Source organism: Lissotriton helveticus, chromosome 4_2 (assembly GCF_964261635.1).
Source record: "Lissotriton helveticus chromosome 4_2, aLisHel1.1, whole genome shotgun sequence".
Lineage (NCBI taxonomy): Eukaryota > Metazoa > Chordata > Amphibia > Caudata > Salamandridae > Lissotriton > Lissotriton helveticus.
In genome coordinates, this window is record NC_136064.1 from 99,702,996 (window position 1) to 99,724,929 (window position 21,934).

Below are 21,934 nucleotides of genomic sequence, written 5' to 3' on the forward strand. Positions count from 1 at the left end.
GCAGAGTTTTCTTTGATCGAAACTAATTGCACGCATCGCAGTCATGTTCTCTGTGACCTGGAGACAAGCACGAGTTACACACCTGGTGCAAGTCGGTAAGCGGGTACTTGGCGTGGCACAAGTGGCAGAATTTGAATGGAGTCCGGTCCATCAACGAAGAGCCGGACTGACGTGTTTAGGCCTGAGGGCCGCCCACAAGACTTTCTGATCGGAAATGGAGATTTCGTTGACCGAATTGAAACGCGGAGAAGTGGAAAACGTGTTCAAAACAATACAGTTAAGGGTAGAGTGGATTGCGTACTGAGGGGAACCCAAGGAACGGATCCGAACCAGAGTGCAGCAATACACGTCCGAACCCGATGACAGAAGAAAACAATCTAACAATGGAGTCGATGACCATGCGCACTATCACCGGAAAGGAGGAGTCACCGTACCTCGTGACTGGAAAAACTTCTTCGAAGACAAAACAACTTGCAAACATCTGGGCCCAACACTATATGGCAGGAGTATTCAAAGCATGTGTATCTACAGTACACATGCCTCAAACACAAAAATAGAAGGATTACAAAAAAGTGAAGAATTCCAAACTCAACCACTAGATGGCGAAATAATGCACACAGGCGAATCTAGAAAAGATTCACGCTGCAAAACTGCCTGTAGAACAGCAGAGTACATTACATTTGTATTATGTACATGACTCACTACTGTGTCCTAGGTTATAAAATGTTATTTGTGATTTTTCTAATGTGTGTGTATCATGTTGAAATACCTGAGGCTTTGAGAACAGTGTGTAATATGAACATGAATTTGTGTTACTAGTGAATAAAAAATTGGAACAAAAAAGGAATAACCTAACCCACCCTGTTTGGATTACTTTTAAGTATTTGAGTTTTTTCTTCAGTAGACAAAAGCCCTCCCTGCAGTCCAACAACTTTTTGCCACAATGTTTTTGCCGAGCAACCTTCAGGGTCTTTCAGTCTCCTCTGCCTCAAGCTGTGTTGCCACTAGTTACATTCCAATTTCTCAAACCTTAATCTCAGCTCACATGTGCTTCCCACTCCACTTCAAGCTCCTGTTTAACCTCTATTACCTTATTCTTCCAACTTGCTAGAAGCACTTCCTGTCCTTACTCATAAATCAAAGCTCAAAGCTCCCCCTCCAATGAATGCAGCACATCCTATCTGGACGTTGCTTACCTTATTCCGAACATGCAGTGGATGTAATTCCAGATGCCACGTTTGAAGACGGAGGCTTCACAACCTTGGCGTTTGGCCATGTTGCAGTTTTGGAGGCTGTCCACAGAGCGCAATTTCTCATCCAGCAAAAGCCCAATATCCGAGTACAACCGGTTCACCAACGAAAAGCCATGGTCCTCCCAAGAGTAATCCTACCAATGACAGCAGAGATGTGTGGTGTAATCAAGACAGCCTGCTATTTGATGTGCAGAGTACCAGCTTACTTTACAATTTATGCCGTCGCAATTCAGACGCTTACCTGGATTCGGAATATCTGTGTTTGCTCTTCATCTCGGCGTGCAAAGTCCTGGTATCCAAACTCTGGGTCCTGGACATAGCAGGAAAAATCAGCAGCTACAATTATGTCGCTGGCCAAATCTGCAGACAGAGGTACAAACTTGTGAAATCAGTAAGAGGACGGTGTGTATGAGACACAGTACATACCATTTATATGTAATATAAAAACTCTGAATCTTCTTGCCACTAAGTGAGACTATTTATAATTCAACTCCGTGACTAACATCGTCATATGGCCCACGCAGTCGTGCCTTAAGTCACAGTAAACCAGTCTGTCTTCCTAGCACAGAGAAGGACCTCATACTGATAAAGGCACTCCATTAAGCAGGACCTCTTTCAACTACATACATTGCATCCACTTAGGAACCATACATTCTGCTGTACTGTAAAACTAAGAAGATATTTTTGTGCCACACACCAAACACAAATTACAATTGCAAGCTCGTGACTAGACAAATAGCAAATCCTTGTCTATCCTCATATTCTCAATGATGCCTTTACCTTCCTCTCGCTCCTGCATTGAAGATGGAGGTGTTAGCCTGGTGTGCTCCCGGGACCGCTCATCTCGGTTCTCATTCTCCAGGTGAATCCGGTGAATGCGCTCCCGAAGGGACTCCAGCTCCACGCAAGAGTCCAGTGACTGCAATGCACACAAAAGGAACCAGGGTAAACAAATCAAAAAAGGGAAGCACCATCGGATTTGTAATGGTTATCTAGCATACGCAATCACAGAACGTGCATAAGGGAAACAATACTAGAAGTATTGCGCACACCTAACACCTACTGGTATCCGAGCCCCTGGAAGCATCTGTTTGTAGCATTTAGTGTTACAGTTTCACATGCTCGGCTCGGAGGTTTGCAAGTTGTATTTCTTTTGCATCATGGGATCCTCTGTCACTCTACCCTTAGGTAATGTGCATGGACACCCACTTCATGCTAAATTGTTTTAGGCAGAGAGCGTGAAAATGAGGGTAAGTGTGAGTGGCAAGTGAACGTAGCATGGTGCACTATGCGTATCGTGGAAGTAAGCTGAAAAAGATTCAAAGAGATCTGTAATAGAGCCACACAGTTCCAGGAGGGAGGGCAGGAGCATGTGAATCTACAGCACTATGTGCTACAAACCGATGCTTTCATTTTCTGTTTGTAGCATGCGTCACTGTAGATACATATGCTATGCTTAGACTGTAAAGGGGTACCCTAAAAGAGCTGGCTAGATGGATAATGTAAATGTCTGAAATAAAGTACGAAGGACTGTCTAGGCAACTGTAGCCTGCTGGTGGGCTAACATGTTCACACAATATCGCTTAGTGAAAGTGTACAGGGAGAACCAAGTAACTGCCTTATATATGTAAACTAGTGGGATATTACCAAGGAATATGGTAGCAGATCTGGATGCAGATGGCAATACCAGTGTTAGAAATAGGCTGCCCTTTGAGAGGTGTCGCAAAGACTACAAACAACTAGTCAGACCTGCAAAAGGGCTTGGTCCGGTCAATAGAATACATGAAGGTGCATTTAACATCTAGGGTGTGAAGGACTCTCTCTGCTACAGAGTCGAAAGGAAAAAGACTGGCAGCTCCATAGTCTGGTTGACGTGCGAAGGGGAAACCCCTTTAGGGAGAAACTGTGGGTTAATTCTGTGAACAACATTGTCCCTGTGCACCTCAATGAAAGGTTCTGTGAGGGTCTGCAACGGACTGCTGCATCTGAAAAAGGTTAGGGCTACAATGAAAGCTGCTTTCTAGGAGAGGAGCTGGAATGCGCCAGAGTGCAAGGGCTCAAAGGGGGGGGGGTCAAAGAGTCTGGTAAGGACCACGGTGAGGTTCCATACAGGGGTGCGGGAATTCTGGGAGGGATGACACTTGAGGCCCCTCATGAAGGCCTTGCTTACTAGCATGCGAAAGAGGGAGGAGTGTTCCCGCTTTTGACATGTATGCAGCCATAGCTACTAGATAAAACCGTATAGAAGTGTGGGGGATGCTTGACTTTTGCCTATGGAGATAACAAATGTCCTGGACATTGGGTTGAAAAGGCTCCAGGTGATTGGAGATGCAAAGATGCAATAAAGGACAACCCTCTTCTATTTTACAGCATAACAGGCCTGTGTTGCAGGTCTACGAGACTCACGCAGGATGTCCATGTATTCTTGAGGGGAGGCTAAGGTAGCCAAACTTTAAGACCTCAGGTGCCAGATTGAGCTGCCTAGTGTTTCAGTATCGGAATTGGCCTTTGTTCCGTTTAAGAAGGTCTAGCCTATTGGGGAGGTACTCGTGTGGTTTAATTGCCATCTTGAGGCGTGTAGATTATCAGGACTGTCTGGTCCATGTGAGGGCTATCAGAATAGGCAATAGTAATGTTTACCTTATTTTCTGAAGCATGTATGGAATAAGTGGAAAGGCGTAGGCAAAGATCCCTGACCAGTTTATCCATAGTGCACTGCCATGGGTCTGTGGGTACCCGAAAAGGAGGCTTGAGCATTTTGCATTTTTGAGAGGCGCAGACAAGTCTATTTGTAGGGGGCACCAATGCTGGAAGTACTGAATCAGGACTTGTGGATGGACTTCCCACACTAGGACTTGATAATATGTCTTAATAGGTCTTGCTGAACAGGTCTGCCAAGTGGTTGTCCACTCCCGGAAGGTAGCCCGCCAGAAGGATATGCGATGGCAAATAGCCCAGTGCCAATTCTAATGTTCTAGTGCTAGGAGTGGGGAAGTAGTAGGTGCCTCTCTGCTTTTAAAGATATACATGGCGGTCATGACGGCCTTGACAGCAAGGTATATGGCTAGTAGCTCGAGATAGTTTATTTAGCAGCACTGGTGTGGGAGCCGGGGGAGGGGGTTGGTGGGGGGAGCTCAGACCAACCTATATTGTCATATAGTCAAGATGTGACCCTCCTCCAGCCAGTGAGTGGGCAGAATGAAGTCTAAGAAAGACCTGCATGCCCTGCAAAACGTTGTTGATGTTTCACCAGAAAGCAATGGGCACTGTTCTTCCCTTCCTCGAGGTCATGTTTCGGGTGTGTTCAGAGGATAACATCTCCAGGGTACATTGTGTTTGTACTGGCTTTTTCGCCTGCTTCCAGAGCCAAGGACATCCTCTTGATCGAAAAGACCTGGAGTTTCAAGCGGCTCCTGGAGCAGCATTTTGTGATATGTCCACGGCCACTCTTACAGCGAAAGGCTTTGTAAGCAGAGCAGGTCGCCTTGTTGTGCTTCAAGGACAGGCACAGGTTGCACACCTGGTGCTGGTCAGAGCAAGGGCATTTAGTTTGACAGTTAGGGCAGAATTGGCTCCATAACAGTCTCACATCCCCCAGAGCATCACAACTACCCTAGAGTCATTTTCCAAATATGATCTGAATCCTTGTGGGCTGTCGACATTGGTCCATGGTGAGAGTCCTCAGTCAGTGTAGTGGAGTGTGTCAGTGGCGGTACATCAAAGATGTCTGGCCCGGAATTAAGGTTTTCACAGGCAGTACGGAATAGTATGCTTGCTGCTGAGTTTTCCCACAACAAACACTAGATAGGAGTGTGAAGAGCATGTGTATCTACAGCCACACATGCTGTGAACAGATTACTACATTCTTGATGGTAACAAGCATTAGGCAGTGTGTTGCCATCAATAAAAGGTATTTCAGTGAGTGGTAGCTAGTACTGATGACATGCATGTGAACTGAATTACAAGTTCATTAGTAAACAAGGTGTGGGGGATAAGAGAGTCCATGAATCCGGAATTGAACAGTTTTGTATGGACCTCACCCCTTATTGCCTTTCTGCTGTCTGCCAGGACAGATGTATGGACAGTCCAAGCTTTGTAACACAGTTCAACACACAGAAGATAACATGCACACAGATAGATGCAGGTGCATGAAGACATGCGGTACGAATGCACAAGCACACGCTTACCCTATTTCTGTTAATCCGTAGGATTTCCTGGTTACTGTTCCCATTGGCAGCATCGCAGAAACACTGGCTTCCCACCACAGAAGGCTTCAGCACGCTGCGGCCGTCTGTTCGCTCCTCCTGAGCACAGCCGAAGACAAAGCTCGCCAGGGCATGGTAATGTGCAAGGAGTACCACCGCGTGGACGAGCTCCGCCAGCGACCAGCACTGCTCTCGGATCTTCAACAGGTTCTGCAGAGAACAGCACACAGCATTGAGCGAAGGAAAGAGCAAAGACGCGGAGAGGGTCACAACAAGAAAACAACAGTGAACCGAGTACAGAGGGGACGGAATGGGTATGCATGGCATGGGAAAGATGCCACAGAGGGATATAGGATAAGTGAGTGAAGAGGTTACGCAGTAGATGAAGATAATTGAAGGGGGGGGGGGGTGCAATGGCAGAAGAACAGAGAAGGAGGATGTGGAAAAGCAATGAACCTAGCAGGAGATGACCAAACAGGGAAGAAAGTAAAAAAGGGAAGGGGAATATGGTGAGAGAGAGAATGAAGAGAAGGGGTGATGAAGGGAAGGCAGGAGGAAAAACAGAACAGAAGGCACAGGTGGGTGGACAGTAGGATGGGAGGAAAAAGAGAAAGAGTGGACAGAACAGGATGAAAGCAGAAGTAGGAGAACCAAGAAGGAAAACAAAGATGTACAAAACTGAGAAGGAGAGAACAAGAAGAGTTACAAGAGACAAAGTAAAGATCTAAAGTTCACTAAGTTTTGAAAGCATCTGAAAAGTACAGTTCCGATGGTGGGTTAAAAAAATGAAAATGGGCTGAGCAGCAAAGACAAAGGTGGGGAAAAGCAGGGCAAGAAAAAGGAGAAAAAAAGAAATAAAAAAAGGTAGCTCTGATACTAGACATGGAGGATAGACCAAATGTTTCACACCACCAGCAGAGCTGCCAAATCCTAGGTGCCACTCCCAGCCAGAACTCAAGGAAGCTCTTGACAACTTGCAAGATTACAATGTATTCATTTACCTTTCTCTGTACTAGCCCTGTGAAAATTGGTGTTTTGAGGGCTACAAAACACTGCTCTTTCAAGTTGCACTGGTGTTTTCACTTCTAGGCAGCGCTTTCAAGTGAGAGAAAGCTTTGTACTCATTGCCTGTGATGAATTTGGTACTATTGCATTTTGCCAAACCGCCCCATTTTAGTGCCTCAGCTATTGAATAAACATGAGTTTTATTAATTTGTAGCACGCTGCACAAGTACCCTCGTACTTGGTAACCACAACATCATCCATGAACCCTTTACCCCACTTCCCTCACTTACCTCTATGTGCAGCCGGTTGATCAACCATGGACGATGGGCAAGGATTTTGTTAATTTCGTTCAGGTTACGGAGTCTTGCAGGTACACACTCCAAGCCCCGCAGCCACTGCGGATCCCCACCCACTCGTAGGAAGTGAAAACTGTGGAGATTCACCAGGTACCAACATTGATGCCGAGCTGCAGCCTGCCAGGAGAAAGGACCACAGCGGTCAAAGAGATCAAAATAAATCAAGTAAAATCATCCATCAGTAATAGTGCCATTGACTGCCAGGAGTGTGACCCTCCACAATCTGAGGTCAATCCACTGAAGTCCATCTTTCTGCCTTTTGCAATTGATATAATAATAATAATAATAATAATACAGCATTTTATAAAGCGCGAACAGCTACCTCACAAGGAGGTGTCCCGGCGCTAGAAAAACAGGTTTGACCATGAGGACCAGAGTTGAGCGCCTAGCGTGGTTGGGTGAAAAGCCAGGTCTTCAGCATTTGCTTAAAGCAGAGCTCGGATGGGGCCTGCTGAAGCGCTGGTGGCAAGGTGTTCCAGAGTGCCGCCACATTGGCCGAGAAAGTTCGTCCTCCCAACTGAGCCCTTCTAGCATGTGGAACTACAAGTTGAACGCGGCAGTTGGAACGGAGGGGGCGGACATGAGTATATCTTGGCAACCGAGTTTTCAGATAGTTTGGGCAGGTGCCATACAGTGATCTAAAGGCCAGCGTTAGTGCTTTAAATTTAATTCTGCTGGCTACTGGTAGCCAGTGAAGTGAGAGAAGGTGCGGAGAGTCCGAATGCTTAAAAGGAATACGCATTAACAGTCTCGCAGCCGCATTTTGAACCAGTTTGAATCAGTTCTACATATATACCTGTAGCTTTCAAACTAACACTGCCACGGCGCCCTGTCAGTGATGAGATGCTGTCTGCCAACATGATGGATTTAAAAGTGATCAAAATGAATAAACAGGGTCAGGTTTATACCCTCAGCTGGTTAATATTTAATATGTGACTACTGGGAATGAGCACTCTGTCCCAACTAACTGGGACTGCAGCTCCTCGCCTCGCGCCTATCCTCGTTGCTAAACGTTTGACTGGACAGACACCGTTGTGGGGGCCTGGACTACTGTAGAAATTGGAATCCTGTACAATGGCTATTAAAAAAAAACTCTCTCGTTCTAGGCATTAATTCACTTCCAGCAGTCAAGAGATTATCCCGCTTTTTAGAGGCCTCACTGTCCCTACTGACTGGGGTTGGATGAAACAGAAGCAAGTCAACAAGAATGTAGTCGATGACAATATGGTTGACAAGAATGGTGAAGATAGTCATTGACAAGATGATGGTTGATGAGGAGACAATGATTAGAGACGACAAATTGGCCAGAACCTCCTTGACAAAAAGGGAGATGAACGCCTTTTCTTAAAATTCACTTTTGGGGTTCTTTTTAGCAATTGATGTTCAGACCAAGGCTTTAAAGGGGAAAGGCATGAATTCTAGTGATGTCCAGTCCAGGATACCCTTTTATCACCTAAAGTAGAAAGTTGCACATGCTTTGCTTTTCTGAGCCAGTGTTGCTTGAGATGGAGAAGCAACACACTTGATGGATTGAAGCCAGACTCTTTGTTGACACTTTCCTAGGGGTGGAAGAAAAGGAAATTTTTCTTGGTCTCAAAGTATGATGGAAAAAGACATGCAGACCTTCTTCAGGTGAAAACATTGCATGCAATCTTCACGGTCACAGGTTTTAGACCCTGATAAGAGACGTCTTCACCTCTGCAGAGAGATTAGCCATAGTCGAAGTAGAACTGACCTTTCACTGGCCAATCCTCCCCATGCTTATTAACTGAGAATGGTCCAGGGAGGGAAACTCAAGGAGAACAAAAGCCTCCAAAATAAACCTCAGCTCGAACAAGTGATCTGAAGTAAGCAGCGGTTTCCTATGCTGCTCGAAGTAAGAGTTCTATGTGGCCTTTGATCAGGTGTAAAGTTCTCTTGTCACTGGGGCTTAGTGCTCAACAACTGACACCAAAGCTTCCAGAGAAGAGGTGATCGGTCCTCTAGTTCCCACCCCCTCAGAAAAACAACCAATACGAACTATCCTGAAAAAAATATGCCACAATGGAGCTCCTGGCCCTAACGGCCTGCCTGGCTCCCTCTTCAGAGAGGAGATCAACTTCTGGGCTGAGAATTTGGGACAGTTGTATGCAGGTTTTTGGAGGATGTCCCAGATTTCTGGAGGGGATCACTATTATACCCAATTTACAAAAAAGGGCCAAGTACGGACCCCAGGAACCACTGTATGATCGCCTTATTGGACATCAAGGGCAAGGCTTATGCTAGCACTCTCCTGACGGAACTAGCAGACTGGGTCAGCAAGGAAGATCTGCTCCCTTTCTATCAGACCGGGTTCTGTTCAGGAGGCTCCACCTTAGACAATTGCCCTAGCTTACTAAGTACACCAAACAATGGCTCATGGCAATCAGCCGCTCTTTGCTTGTTTTAGCGATTACACAGCAGCATTCGATGGGGTAGATCGCAATATCCTATGGAAGAAATTAGCCTGTTGAAACATCTGCCCAAAACTGTTACAAGCCTTCAGATCATTATATACGCAAACTTGGGTAAGAGTTAAACTCGCGTGCGAATCTGCTACAGCAAAAATCCTCACAGATCACGGGTTACAGCAGGGCCATCCAAAAAAGAAGCTTATGAAATGGAGTTTGGGACCACTAATACTGAACAGTACACAATCGTACAATTATCTTGAAGCCTGGTTCAGTGAAACTGGCCGGTCACAGGCCCACCGCCACAAACTCCAGCTGAAAGGAAAAATGGTTACCTGCGCCATCTGTAAACTTAATGCCACTTTGGAAAGCCCAACAACTACGGCTATCCAACGAGTCCTGAAGGCAAAATTATTACCTTCCCTCAATTATGCGATATAGGCGTACTCAGGCAAATTTTGCACAGAACATTGAAATGATCCACTGCGCAGCATACAAAAAGTTATTCTGTCTTCCAGCATGCACTAGGAACACTTTAATTCGATTGGAATCAACCTTAATCGACAATCTTTGGAAGAATTGGCAAGTCTGGTAAAATACTTTTATTTAACCACTGTTGCACCAGAGAATTCAATGAAGACGGTTATAAACAAAATATTCCAAAATCCGGGTAATCCGTGGTCAACTGGTCTTGCCTCAGCCAAAGATCTCCTGAATCTAGCCATAGAGAACCGGGATCCTAATATAATTAAGTATACCACTATTAAAACATCAATATAAAAGCAAGTAAGATCATGCTCTCGTGAATTGGACATCGAAGCTCTGACAGTTCGAGGCTTCCCTGAGACCCAAAGTTCCCCTCATGCATCATATGGCCTCAAATGACATCTCACACAGCCGGTGGAGAGGCAAGCCCTACAAAGGATTCTTGCAGCCAGACTACACCCGCTCCCTCTAAAATATCTCTACCCTACAGTGAAAGTAAGGCCAGCGATCACGGAGTGTCGTCTCTGCTACTACAAGCGTGAATCATTGGCTCACATCTTACTATGCTGTCCCACTCTGTTGCCAGTCCGCCGAATCCATCTAAGGCCCATTCTTATCCAACGGGGCACGCGGACAGCAAAGGAGGCCGTCCTTCAGTTATATGTGCTGGACACACTGAAGCATATGGCCAATTTTGCTAAGTTCATCTATCACGCCTGTCAAGCCCTAATGGACAGGTCAACCTTGGTACCGCATGGAACCCTTCTGGATGAGGGTTCTATGCAGTCTGGCTCCCACTGAAAGTTCGCCCGGCGCATTTAAAGGACTAACATTAATTGCATTTTATAAAACAGAACACCAAATGGTGGTTTTAGGAACAAGACATGTATTTATATTATTTAATTTTAACTATCGCTTTTATACTGATCGTTCTTTTGTATTGGTTTTTATTAATCACACAAATAAAGAATCATTGTCATTGTCTGTAGTTGGAACATCCAAACTGGACGGTGGGAACAAAGCATCAGCTGTGGAGTCAGGGGTCTGGTGAAATGTGGACTAAGAGCAGAATCACAAGATATTTTATGACTCAAAAACCTCTGCAAAGTAAATCAACTTGCAAACATCTGTGCCCAACACTAGATGGCAAAAGTATGCAGAGCATGCACATGAGCAGGAACACATGCTATAAACACACGCAGTGATGGTCACGTAGGTCTGTACTGTGGGCCCACGTGCTTGCCGTAGAGAGGTCACGCATTCTTGGTGGATTTAAATAGCTGAATTCTAGGACCTCAGGGGCCGGTGCCAATAAGCATTACCCACTGAAAAAGTACTTTGAAGAAAAACAACTTGCAAGCGTCCGAGCCCAACACTAGATGGCAGAAGTAGGCAGAGTATGTATCTCTACAGCTACACATGCTTCGAACATAGTTTTAAATACAGATTTTCTTTCTAGAGTTTCGCAGGTGTGCAGAAAATCAAACTACAGTCTTTGTTGCTTCCTACTTCTGCTGTGGAAAACGTAACTATTTAGTGGAAGCTAAATATTCTGTTAGTCGGTTCCAGAGTCCCGAGTGCTGTATCACACCCGGTCAGTGACTTAAAGCACAAGGAACTAAATGTCACATCTCACCTGGTCATCAACAAAGTATACGGAGCAATATCGTTCCTTACCTGCAGGAGCTGCAGCTTTCAAGGTTTTCTGGATGTTTTTGTGCCCCACCACTGCATTTCTCTTTGTATCTTTCTCTGTGACAATCCCTAGATCACCAGATCTCCACCTCCTGGCTGTCTGTGACCATGAACACTGTATCGAGCTCAAGTACAACCTTGAATGCAGTTTTGTAGGAATGCATCATGGCATTATTGTCCTCAAAGTCAGAGACCATCCCTTCTAGTAAAGGGGAGTTTGTTCGGTCAGTGTTCTTTTGGAGTTTGGTCTTGCCCCTAAGAATGTCTTTTCTTTTTGTAGCATCAGTGATGACGTCTCCACGTGTAGGGAGAACCTCATTTGTGGAGTTTTTGTATGACGTGGTTATGCTCTTCTGGAACTGCTTGGATAATCTTGCCTTTACTAGTCAGTCGTCTAAATAAAGGTGGACAGCATCCCCGAGTGCTGCTCCTACAGCGAAGCGCTTGGTGCAGACTTTACACCACCCTGAACTGATAATGCACAATGTCAACGGAGAAGCTCAGGACATTCGTGTGTTTGTCGCTCATCGGCACACGTAGGTAGACAGACTTGAGACCTATGGTTGTCATATAGGGTAGACTTCCAGGGATATATTGGGACTTACCCCGACCGCGCCAATGATTGCCGCCATACATTGGAGTTAAATTAAAGTGAACCCCCTTTCTGGGAAGGGCGGGCTTGCACCTCTGGCCGCGCTGCCATGCAATGCTGGAAAGAGTGAGACTATGCAACCCCCTCAGGTGTCGCGCTTCGATCCTCTTACTGTCAGTCACTAGTTAAACACAAGTTGGAAATGTTCGATTATTTGATTATTCACCTGAGGCAATTGTTCTATCAGAGACATGGCTAACTGAAATCTCGGCACCCAACATATCATCCCCCCAAGGATATGATAATGTTAGGTTGGACATGCAACCACAAAAGGGGAGGGGGGAGGGAATAAATCACAGTCATTTTTAAACAGGCTTTTCTCTGTACATTTACGGAAGCTAAAATTGCAGGAAGTGAGGCAGCTTTCTTCTCTTGCCCTCTCCAGCCATTTTGCCTTAGCTGGGCTTTTTTTGTTCAAATCTGTTTTTATTGTGAACACAGCGATAAGCCTACAACCCCATTTCAGGGCCGGCCGCGCAGATATAAAAGGAAAAATCAATGGGCAGTAGTAACCGGGGGAGGTGGAACCATTAACACAGCGTTCTGCCTACAACCCCTGGAGGGGCCGGCCGCGTGGCTTAGGGGATAGAGCAACAAGAGGTGGTCAGATGACGGTAATGCATCGGTGCACGGGGGAGGTGCGTACGTAAGGGAGAGCAATGGTGCCACAGGTTCAAAGGCCCAACAGGGGCCGAACTGCCCCAAAGAGGGGTGGAAGCCAGAGTGGCAAGTAGGAAAGAAGAAAAGTCAGAGGAGGAGTGAGCTGTAGCGAGGTGGAGAGGGGGCCGGGGTGCGCGGCTGCAGTCGCCAATATGGGATGGAAAGCGCAAATTGGCACTGGGGGAGGCGACTAGGCGGCTAGTCTGGTCGGGTCAGCAGGGATGAGGGCATCCTCAAACAATTGCAGGGCGCGGAGCCTGGGGGGCATGTGGCGGGCATAGCTGATGGAGCACAGGTATCGCACGAGAGGTTCCCACACTGCCTTGAAGCGTATCCCCCGTGACTGTATCCGCGCCGTGAGTAGCTCCATGGTCAGGACGTGCCAGAGGCGCACGAACCAAGAGGCTATCGGCGGTGCCTCAGCCCGCTTCCAGTATAGAGCAATGAGTTGCCTGGCTGCACCCAGCATGTGGAGGGAGAGGATCCAGTCGCTGCGCGTGAGGGCCCTAAGTGTGGGGGGGTCGTATGCCCAGCAGGAGTGTGCAAACCTCTTCAGGGAGGGGAAAACCCAGCACCTTCTTAATGTGACTAAGGACCTCCTTCCAAAAGACAGCTAAGATAGGGCACGACCACCAGATGTGCACGAAGTCTCCAGTCGCAGTGCCACACCTCCAGCACAGCGGCGAGGAAGCGGGGAACATTTTGCTGATTCTCAGGGGAGTGTAGTACCATTGTGTTAGCATCTTGTACGCGTTTTCCCGCTGTGGTATGCTGCGGTAGATTTTGGGGATGTCGTTCCAGAGCAGAGTCCATTGAGATGGCGTGATATCAGCGCCTGTCACCGACTGCCACTGCCTCTGATAAGGATGTGTAGGCGGGGCGACGGGGTGTTGCAATATGTTGTAGATCTGGGAGACGAGCCGTTTCAGTCCCCCGAGGGAGCGCGCCAACTTCTCAAACGGGGTATATGCCCTGGTAGCAGCCTGATACATGTCGTCTCCCGAGAGCCAGTGGCGTAGCTGCGCATACTGTAAGCTAGCGGTGAGAGGAAGGCCAAATTCGTCTCTGCAGTCCCGCCACGATTTAGGCGACCCACCAAGAAAAAGATCTCCTGCGACCCTGCAGTCTCCTTGTACCCAACTCTCGAAGGCTCGGGTCTGGGCAGCAGGGGGAAAGTGCGGGTTACCTGCAATGGGGGTGTGTGGAGAGGGGAACGTGGTGAGACCCTTGGGCACTGCCACTCTGTCCCATACTTCAAGAACCGTCTTTGTGGGGACCGCCATATACGCACTTCTGGAGCGCGCCACGCGCGGTAGCCATGGTAGGTCCCATATGGTGCGTCCCGTGACCACTCGGTCCATGTGGAACCAGTGCTTGTCGCTTTCGCGTGCACCCCATTCGATCACGAACCGGAGATGCGCCGCCCAATAATAGTGGAGGAGATTCGGGCAGGCCACCCCTGTCTCTCGGCTCCATTAGGACTTTCTGTGAGAACCGGGGCCGTTTGCCCCCCCATACGAAGGACGTGAGGTCGCGTTGGAGGGTCCTGATGCAGTGAATCGGGATCGGGGTGGGGAGGCACTGGAAAACATACAGGATGCGGGGGAGGATCGACATCTTGACAGCGTTGAGCCGCCCCAGCCAGGAAATCATCAAGGGTTTCCATTTCCGCAGGTCCGCCAGGACTTCCTTGCGGCAAGAGGCCCAGTTCCTCGGGGACCACGAGTCGAGGTGAGGTGTGAGGTCGAGACCCAGATATTGAATGTGGTCATCCGCCCAACGGTAGGGTGTGACCCCCTTCAGGAGGGAGACCTCCTCTTCGGGGATGGTGAGGTTAAGTGCCCAAGATTTGGTGTGGTTAATTTTAAGGCCGGACGCCTGCTCAAACAGTGAGAGGGCTCCGTGCACCGCTGGGAGGGAGACCCGGGGATTCGTAAGGGTAAGAATCAGGTCGTCCGCAAATAGCGCTACCTTGTTAGAGCGTCCTCCGTGGGGGATACCATGAATATCAGGAGTGCGCCTAATCAGCTCCGCCAATGGCTCGACCGCAAGAGCGAACAGGAGCGGCGAAAGCGGGCATCCCTACCTCGTGCCCCTGTGAATCGAGAGCGGCGATGTCAGCTGACCGTTAACCCGAATTCTGGCCTGCGGCCCAAGGTAAGGGGCCATGCACCTGGAGATCATGGTAGGGCCAAGACCAAGTTTCGCGAGGACCGCCCGTAGGAAGGTCCAGTCGACCCGGTCGAAGGCCTTTTCTGCGTCCAGCGAAAGGAGGCAGGCCGGGATTTTCCAGTGGTGCACCTTTCCCACTAAGTGTGCCAGCTTGCGAACGTTGTCGGCTCCCTGACGGTCCCGTATAAATCCCACCTGATCCGGGTTGACTAATCCCGGCATATGCGGGTCCAGCCGCTTGGCCAAGATCTTAGTGTAGATCTTGAGATCAGTGTTAAGGAGGGTGATGGGGCGGTAGGAGGCACACAGGACAGGGTCCTTCCCAGGCTTGGGGATCAGGGCAATTTCCGCCAGGCCCATATCAGGGGATGGGCCGACGGTATCGGAGAAGGAGCTGTAGAGCCGCAGCAGATGCGGGCAGAGTTGGGTCAAGAACAGGCGATAGAAGGTCAACGGCAGGCCGTCCGGTCCCGGGGTTTTCCCCACAGGGAGGTCTTTGACCGCTTCTGTTATTTCCTCCTCCTGTAGGAGCTTAGCTGGGCTTTTGACACATTGCCGTCCGGGATGGACTTCTAGCTTCACAGCTACTTTGGCAGATATATTGCCATCTCTTGCTTTACAATACTTTAACTTTACAGTTATTGTTGGCTGTAACCTCCATTTCGAGGAGGCTGCATTCCCGATGGTGGCCCTCCAGTTAGTTCAGCTAGTTAGTGCGCCGAAACATAAGCTGGGACACAGGTTAGACCCTATTTTTTCAAACATGATCAGTTTGGTAGTAGATTCTCTCCTCCCTCTTCCTTGATCAGACCACTTTGTCATACCTTTTTAGATCTCTATGACCACACCAGAAGATGCATGTAACTCTAGTCAGTCGCTCTTGATACGGAACTTGTATTGTAATGTAATTGCATCTATATAGCGCTTACTACCCCAGATGAGGCGTCAACGCTTTTTTCGGCTAGTAGCACGCTACTCCTGAACCCATAAAGGATTAGTGCTGAATTAGTAAAGTGAAATATGAAAGTAATTTCAGTGGTGGATATGTTAGTCAGTCATTTTGATAGAGAAGGGTAGCGGAGGGAAAAGGTTTGCATTTATATAGCGCTTGTTGCCCCTGATGGAGTGTTGAACCACTTTTTGGCGAGGAGCACGCTCCTAGATATATCATTTTTAAAAATCATTCCCGCAGTTGGGCTCAAAGAGAAGACCAGATCAATTGCATAGAAAAACTTCGACTGCATAGATTTGTTACGGATTAACTCCACATGTTAAGTAGGTATGGTCTTGTGACAGACTAGGTTGGTGTTTCTGCATCTAGTAATGTGTGCATTCCATAGGTAACAGGGCACAGCCGTCTTTTGGATGACACGCCTTCCAGAGAATAACCCACGGTTCTGTAAGGATTTTAATCTACACACAAAAAGGAATCTCAGCAAGAGGAATATCAGTGGCACCCTGACATTTAGGCAACAGTGTTTTAAGTGGATCCGAATAATAGCAAATTTAAGAGCCCAGACAGAACCCTCATGGATCAAAGTGACTTCTACAGCTTTAGCCCTAGCTATGAATCGCCCTAGTCTTAATAATGAATATGCTACTTACCAGTATGCATCTGTTCTTGGCATGTAGGGCTGCTAACATTCATATCTTAGCATTAGATCGCCGCCTAGTGTTGGGCTCGGATGATTGCACATTGTTGTCCTGGAAGAGTCTTCGAAGTATCCTGAGATAGGTGGCTCCTCCCCTGGACTACAGTGCGCATGGGCATCGGCTCCATCCCCAGATTGTTTTTCGCCATTGTGGCAGAAGATGGAGTGAAAAGTGTAAAAGATGTCCATGCTAATGAATAAATACAATAGTATATCTGCAGCTGCGACAGGCACCGGGGAGGAGGGCGGGCGATATGAATGTTAGCAGCCCTACATGCCAAGAACAGATGCATACTGGTAAGTAGCATATTCAGTTCGAGGCATGTGGGCTGCTAAATTCATATCTTAGCATAGAATACATAGCAGTCCCTCCATCAGCGGCGGTTGCCCGTGCCAGCTGCAGAAACCTGAAAAAGTGTCTTGAGAACAGCCTGTCCTACAGCTGCTTGCTGCTTGGAATGCACATCAACACAGTAGTGTTTTGTGAAGGTATGTGGTGTGACCCACGTGGCTGCTCTGCAAATATCCTCTAAAGGAATGTTCCCTAGGAAAGCCATGGATGCCCCCAGTTTGCGTGTGGAGTGCGCTCTGGGGGGTATTGTTAAAGTGCGCTTGGCTTTTTGATAACATATCTGGATGCACTTAACAATCCACCTGGCTATCCCTGCTTTGGAAATTGGGTTGCCTTTGTGTTGGGGTGCGAAGGCAACAAAGAGTTGTTTTGTCTTTCTAAAGGGTTGTGTTCTGTCTATGTAGTACATCAACGCCCTCCGTACATCTAAGGTATGGAGCATTCTTTCCGCCACCGTTTGCGGGTTTTGAAAGAATGCTGGTAAGTCAATAGTTTGGTTTAGATGAAACTGTGACACCACCTTCGGAAGGAATTTGGGGTTAGTGCGTAGCACTACCCTATTTGAATGGATTTGAATGAATGGCTCTTGGATTGTGAGCGCCTGCAGCTCACTGACACGCCTCAGAGACGTAATAGCCACAAGGAAAGCTACTTTCCACGTAAGGAACTGGAGTTCACACGAGTGCAGGGGCTCAAATGGCGGTCCCATCAGTCTGGTGAGAACGACATTGAGGTTCCACACCGGAGCTGGCGGTGTCCTTGGGGGAATGACTCGTTTCAGACCTTCAAGGAAGGCTTTAATGGCAGGCACCCTGAAGACAGAGAGGTGCTGCCTGTTCTGGAGATAAGCCGCTATGGCGGATAGATGTATCCGAATGGAAGTGTACGCTAGATTGCACTTGTAAAGATGCAACAGATAGCAGATGATGTTGGGGATAGATGCATCTAGCGGGTCGATGTCATTGGCCGTACAGTAAATGACAAAACGCTTCCACTTTGCAGCATAGCATGCTCTAGTAGTTGGTTTCCTTGCCTCCTTGATGATGTGCATGCACTCCGGAGGTAGGTTAAGGTATCCAAACTCTAGGACTTCAGGAGCCAGATCGCCAGGTTGAGCTGTTGTGGATCTGGATGCTGAATGTCTCCATGGTTCTGCGTCAAAAGACTGGGCGTGAGGCGCAGCCTTTGATGCGGCACCACTGAGAGTTCGAGGAACGTGGTGTACCAAGCTTGGCGCGCCCACGTTGGAGCAACCAGGATGAGAGTCATCTCGTGCTGCCTTAGCTTTCTTGCGACCAGCGGTATTAGAGGGGCTGGCGGAAAAGCGTACGCAAATTTGCCTGACCAGTTCATCCATATCGCATTCCCCTGCGACAGTGGGTGAGGGAACCTGGCGGCAAAGAGTTGGCATTTTGCGTTCTCTGCTGTGGCAAACAGGTCTATCTCCGGATGACCCCACTGCTGGAAGTACGGGTGGAGAACAGACGGGTGTATCTCCCACTCGTGCATTTGATGGCTGTATCTGCTGAGCAGATCCGCCATCTGATTGTCCTTTCCTGGGAGGTGTTCTGCCATGAGGAAAATGTTCCTCTGAATGGCCCACTTCCACATGCTCTGAGCCAGATGAGACAGCTGTGGCGAGTGGGTGCCTCCCTGCTTTTGAATGTAGTACATCGCGGTCATGTTGTCCGTCCGGACTAGCACGACTTTGTTGCACAGATGTACAATGAAGGACTTGAGCGCCATGAAGATTGCCATCAGTTCCAGATAGTTGATGTGCATCTTCTGTTGCTGCGTCGTCCATAGTCCCTGCACTGTGTAAGTGAGCACATGAGCTCCCCAACCCTGGAGAGACGCGTCCGTTGTCAGGATAATCTGCGGCACAGGCTCTTGGAACAGTCGGCCCTTGCAAAGGTTGTGTGGAGTCCACCAATGCAGAGAGTTGTATGCCCGACTGGTAACCAACACTAGGTCTGTCAATTGCCCACGAGCCTGTGTCCACTGATTCGCTAAGCACTCCTGGAGCGGGCGCATGTGTAGCCGTGCGTGAGGGACTATGAAGATGCAGGAGGCCATCATGCCTATCAACTGCATGAACACTCTCGCTGGAAGCGAGTGTTGCGGCCTGAACCTTTGGATCAGAGCCTGCATGCTGTCTATCCTGACCTGGTTTGGCTGAGCCATGGCCGTCAGGGTATTGATCGTCGCGCCTAGAAACTGCCGGACATGCGCCGGCTGAAGATGCGATTTTGGGTAGTTCAGGGAGAATCCCAGATCGTGAAGAAGGTGAATTGTAGTCGACATGTCTGCGGCGCACTGTTGCTCTGACTTGGCTTGCACGAGCCAGTCGTCTAGGTAGGGGTAGACATGGATGTTCTGCCTCCTGAGGTGCGCCGCTACTGTCGCCAGACACTTGGTGAACACCCTCGGGGCTGTTGTGACTCCGAAGGGTAGGACTTTGAACTGGTAGTGCCTGCCCTGAATAGTGAACCTGAGGTATTTCCTGTGTGACGGGTGTAGTGGAATGTGGAAATAAGCATCCTTGAGGTCTAAGGTTGCTAAGAAGTCTCCTTGGTTTAGCAAGGGAAGAATCTGTTGCAGTGTAAGCATGTGGAAATGTTCCGATAGGATGTACAGGTTGAGGGGACGTAGATCGAGAATGGGCCTGAGAGAACCGTCCTTCTTTGGAATAAGGAAGTACAGGGAATATACCCCTGTGCCTTCCTCCCCCACCGGCACGAGCTCGATTGCTCCCTTTTGCAGCATCACCACTACCTCCTGCTGCAATAAGAGCAAGTGCTCTGCGGACATAGGCCGTTGCCTTGGCGGGATGTTGGGTGGAGTGGACTTTAACTCTAGGCAATAACCATACTGGATTAGTTGTCGCACCCACCTGTCTGTGGTGATGTTTCTCCAGACGGGCAGGAACCGCTGCAGTCTCCCCCCGACAGGTGTTAGGTGGTCGGGGGGCAGTGACAGAGAGTCACTGTTTGTTGGGAGTAGAGGTGCGGGAGCTGTTGTTTCCTCTGCCGCGACCTCTGTTGCTGTTATTCCTGTAACCTCCCTTGTTCTGTTTAGTGAACGAGGTTTGTGCCCCACCTTTTGTGAACTGGGATTGTTGACCCAATTGTCCTCTGGTGACTCCACGTGCACCTGAGCGACGAAAATTGCCGCCACGAAACTGCTGTGACTGTAGGGCCCCCATAGACTTAGCAGTGTCCGTGTCTTTCTTTATTTTCTCTAGGGTGGTGTCAACATCCGGACCAAACAGACTATCAGGATTGACTGGCTGATTAAGAATTGTCGTCTGAATATCCGGTTTAAACCCTGAGATGCGGAGCCACGCTTGTCGTCTCAGCATAACGCTAGTGTTGATAGCCCTAGCAGCTGTGTCCGCAGCATCAAGTGCACACTTGATGGCTGCGTTTGAGATTAGCTTCCCTTCCTCGATAAGCATTTTCGTGCCCTCTTGGAACTGTGGAGGCAGGTGTTGTACGATCTGTTCCAGGGTGTCATAGTGCGCCCTATCATAACGCGCCAAGAGCGCCTGTGTATTGGCAATGCGCCAGAAGTTTGATGCCTGTGCAGCTACTCTTTTGCCCCCTGCCTCTAGCACTTTGGATTCCTTATCCGGGGGAGGAGCTTCACCCGTAGTCTGGGAGTTGGCACGTTTCCTGGCATTGGCGTCCACAAGAGAGTCCAATGGCAATTGTCCCCGAATGTATGCGGGGTCCGCAGGTGCAGGTCTGTACTTTTTTTCAATGCGAGGGTTGACCACTCTCGCTCTCGTAGGCTCCTTAAATATGTCCCCAGCATGCTTGAGGACTCCTTTAAGCATAGGCAGTGTCTTTACTGTCCTTTCAGAGACCGAAAAAGTGTCGAAAAGGAAGTCTTCCTCCACAGGGTCGGCATGCATGTCCACATCGTGATTGGCTGCCGCCCTTTCGAGTAGGGCATGAAAACCTGCTGAATCCTCAGTTGGGGATGCCCGTGCATTAAAAGGCTGCGGGTCCTGCCCCGCACCTTGGGTGTTCTGGTCACCAGTGTCATCAAATGAATCCGGTTGCACATCAGGTTCATTGATTGGGAAATTGTACTGGTCGTCCTCATCATACCCCTCACCCTCAGAGTGGTCTGGGGAGGGAGTAGGGCTCCGTCTCGGAGGAGGCTGGATTGGTTCCGTGAGGCTTGAGGCGTCAAGGGGCACCCTTTTCTTCTTTAGTGGAATGACATAGGGGTCCACTGGCTCCGAAGTTATTTTCCTCTTATAGAGGGTCAGTTTGCCTGTGTCAGCGTCGATGAAATGCGCCGAATCGTCTTCGGATTCGAGCACCTGACGTGGAAGTGGGCCAGTCGGTGAAGAAACCACCTGTTTCGGTGCCGATTTGGTTGAAAATGCCTTGGGCGCCTCCTTCGGCGGCAAAATAAAGAGAAGTTTCCCAGACGGCTTCTCTGGAGTGTCCGTTCGCGGCTGCGTTGAAGGTATCGGAGCCGATGGGGCAAAGGCCTTTTCCCTGATCCTTTTCAGTGAGTCGGCAATGGGGGACGGCACACTCACAGTTTGTGTCGGCGCCGACGAGGATGGTCTGATTTTCCCCTCGGATCCGACGTCCTTGTGGGCCTTGTGCGTCTTGGGCGCGGATCCCGTCTGTATGGCCTCCGATTCCTGCGTTCGGGGCACAGACTTCTTTCCGTGTGCCTGCGTAGCCTCCTTGGAGCCGACTTTGGTGGGTTTTGACGGCGTCGGAGCCGCTGTCCCGTGCCGACCATCTTTCTTGGAGGACCCCTCCTCTGGCGTCGTTTTCGATTTCGCAGCATCGGAATCGACGGACTTCCTCGACTTCTGCGGACCGGAGGTCGACGGAGTCGATGGGGTAGCAGGCGCCGTCGGTTTCACCGGCACGGCAGCCATCTTAGGGACACTCGAGTCCTTAACTTTCAGTTTCGATTTCGGGTCGACCATTTTAGGTGTTGTCGATCCCGATGGTTTCGGTTTCGGTTTCGAAACAGTATGCCC

At 48.9% G+C, this 21,934-nt stretch overlaps 1 protein-coding gene across 1 annotated transcript in view; it reads right to left on the reverse strand.

The window, feature by feature from the left end:
* The window catches only part of LOC144752226 (sestrin-3-like), a 174,450-nt gene that overhangs the window by 81,394 nt on the left and 71,122 nt on the right, over window positions 1-21,934 (reverse strand). Inside the window, exons 3-7 of the mRNA XM_078640205.1 lie at window positions 6,754-6,936; window positions 5,441-5,668; window positions 2,034-2,172; window positions 1,495-1,613; window positions 1,197-1,387 (exon numbers count right to left, since the gene is read on the reverse strand). Coding sequence (XP_078496331.1) covers window positions 1,197-1,387; window positions 1,495-1,613; window positions 2,034-2,172; window positions 5,441-5,668; window positions 6,754-6,936 — 860 coding nt within the window. The remainder of the gene's footprint in view (window positions 1-1,196; window positions 1,388-1,494; window positions 1,614-2,033; window positions 2,173-5,440; window positions 5,669-6,753; window positions 6,937-21,934) is intronic.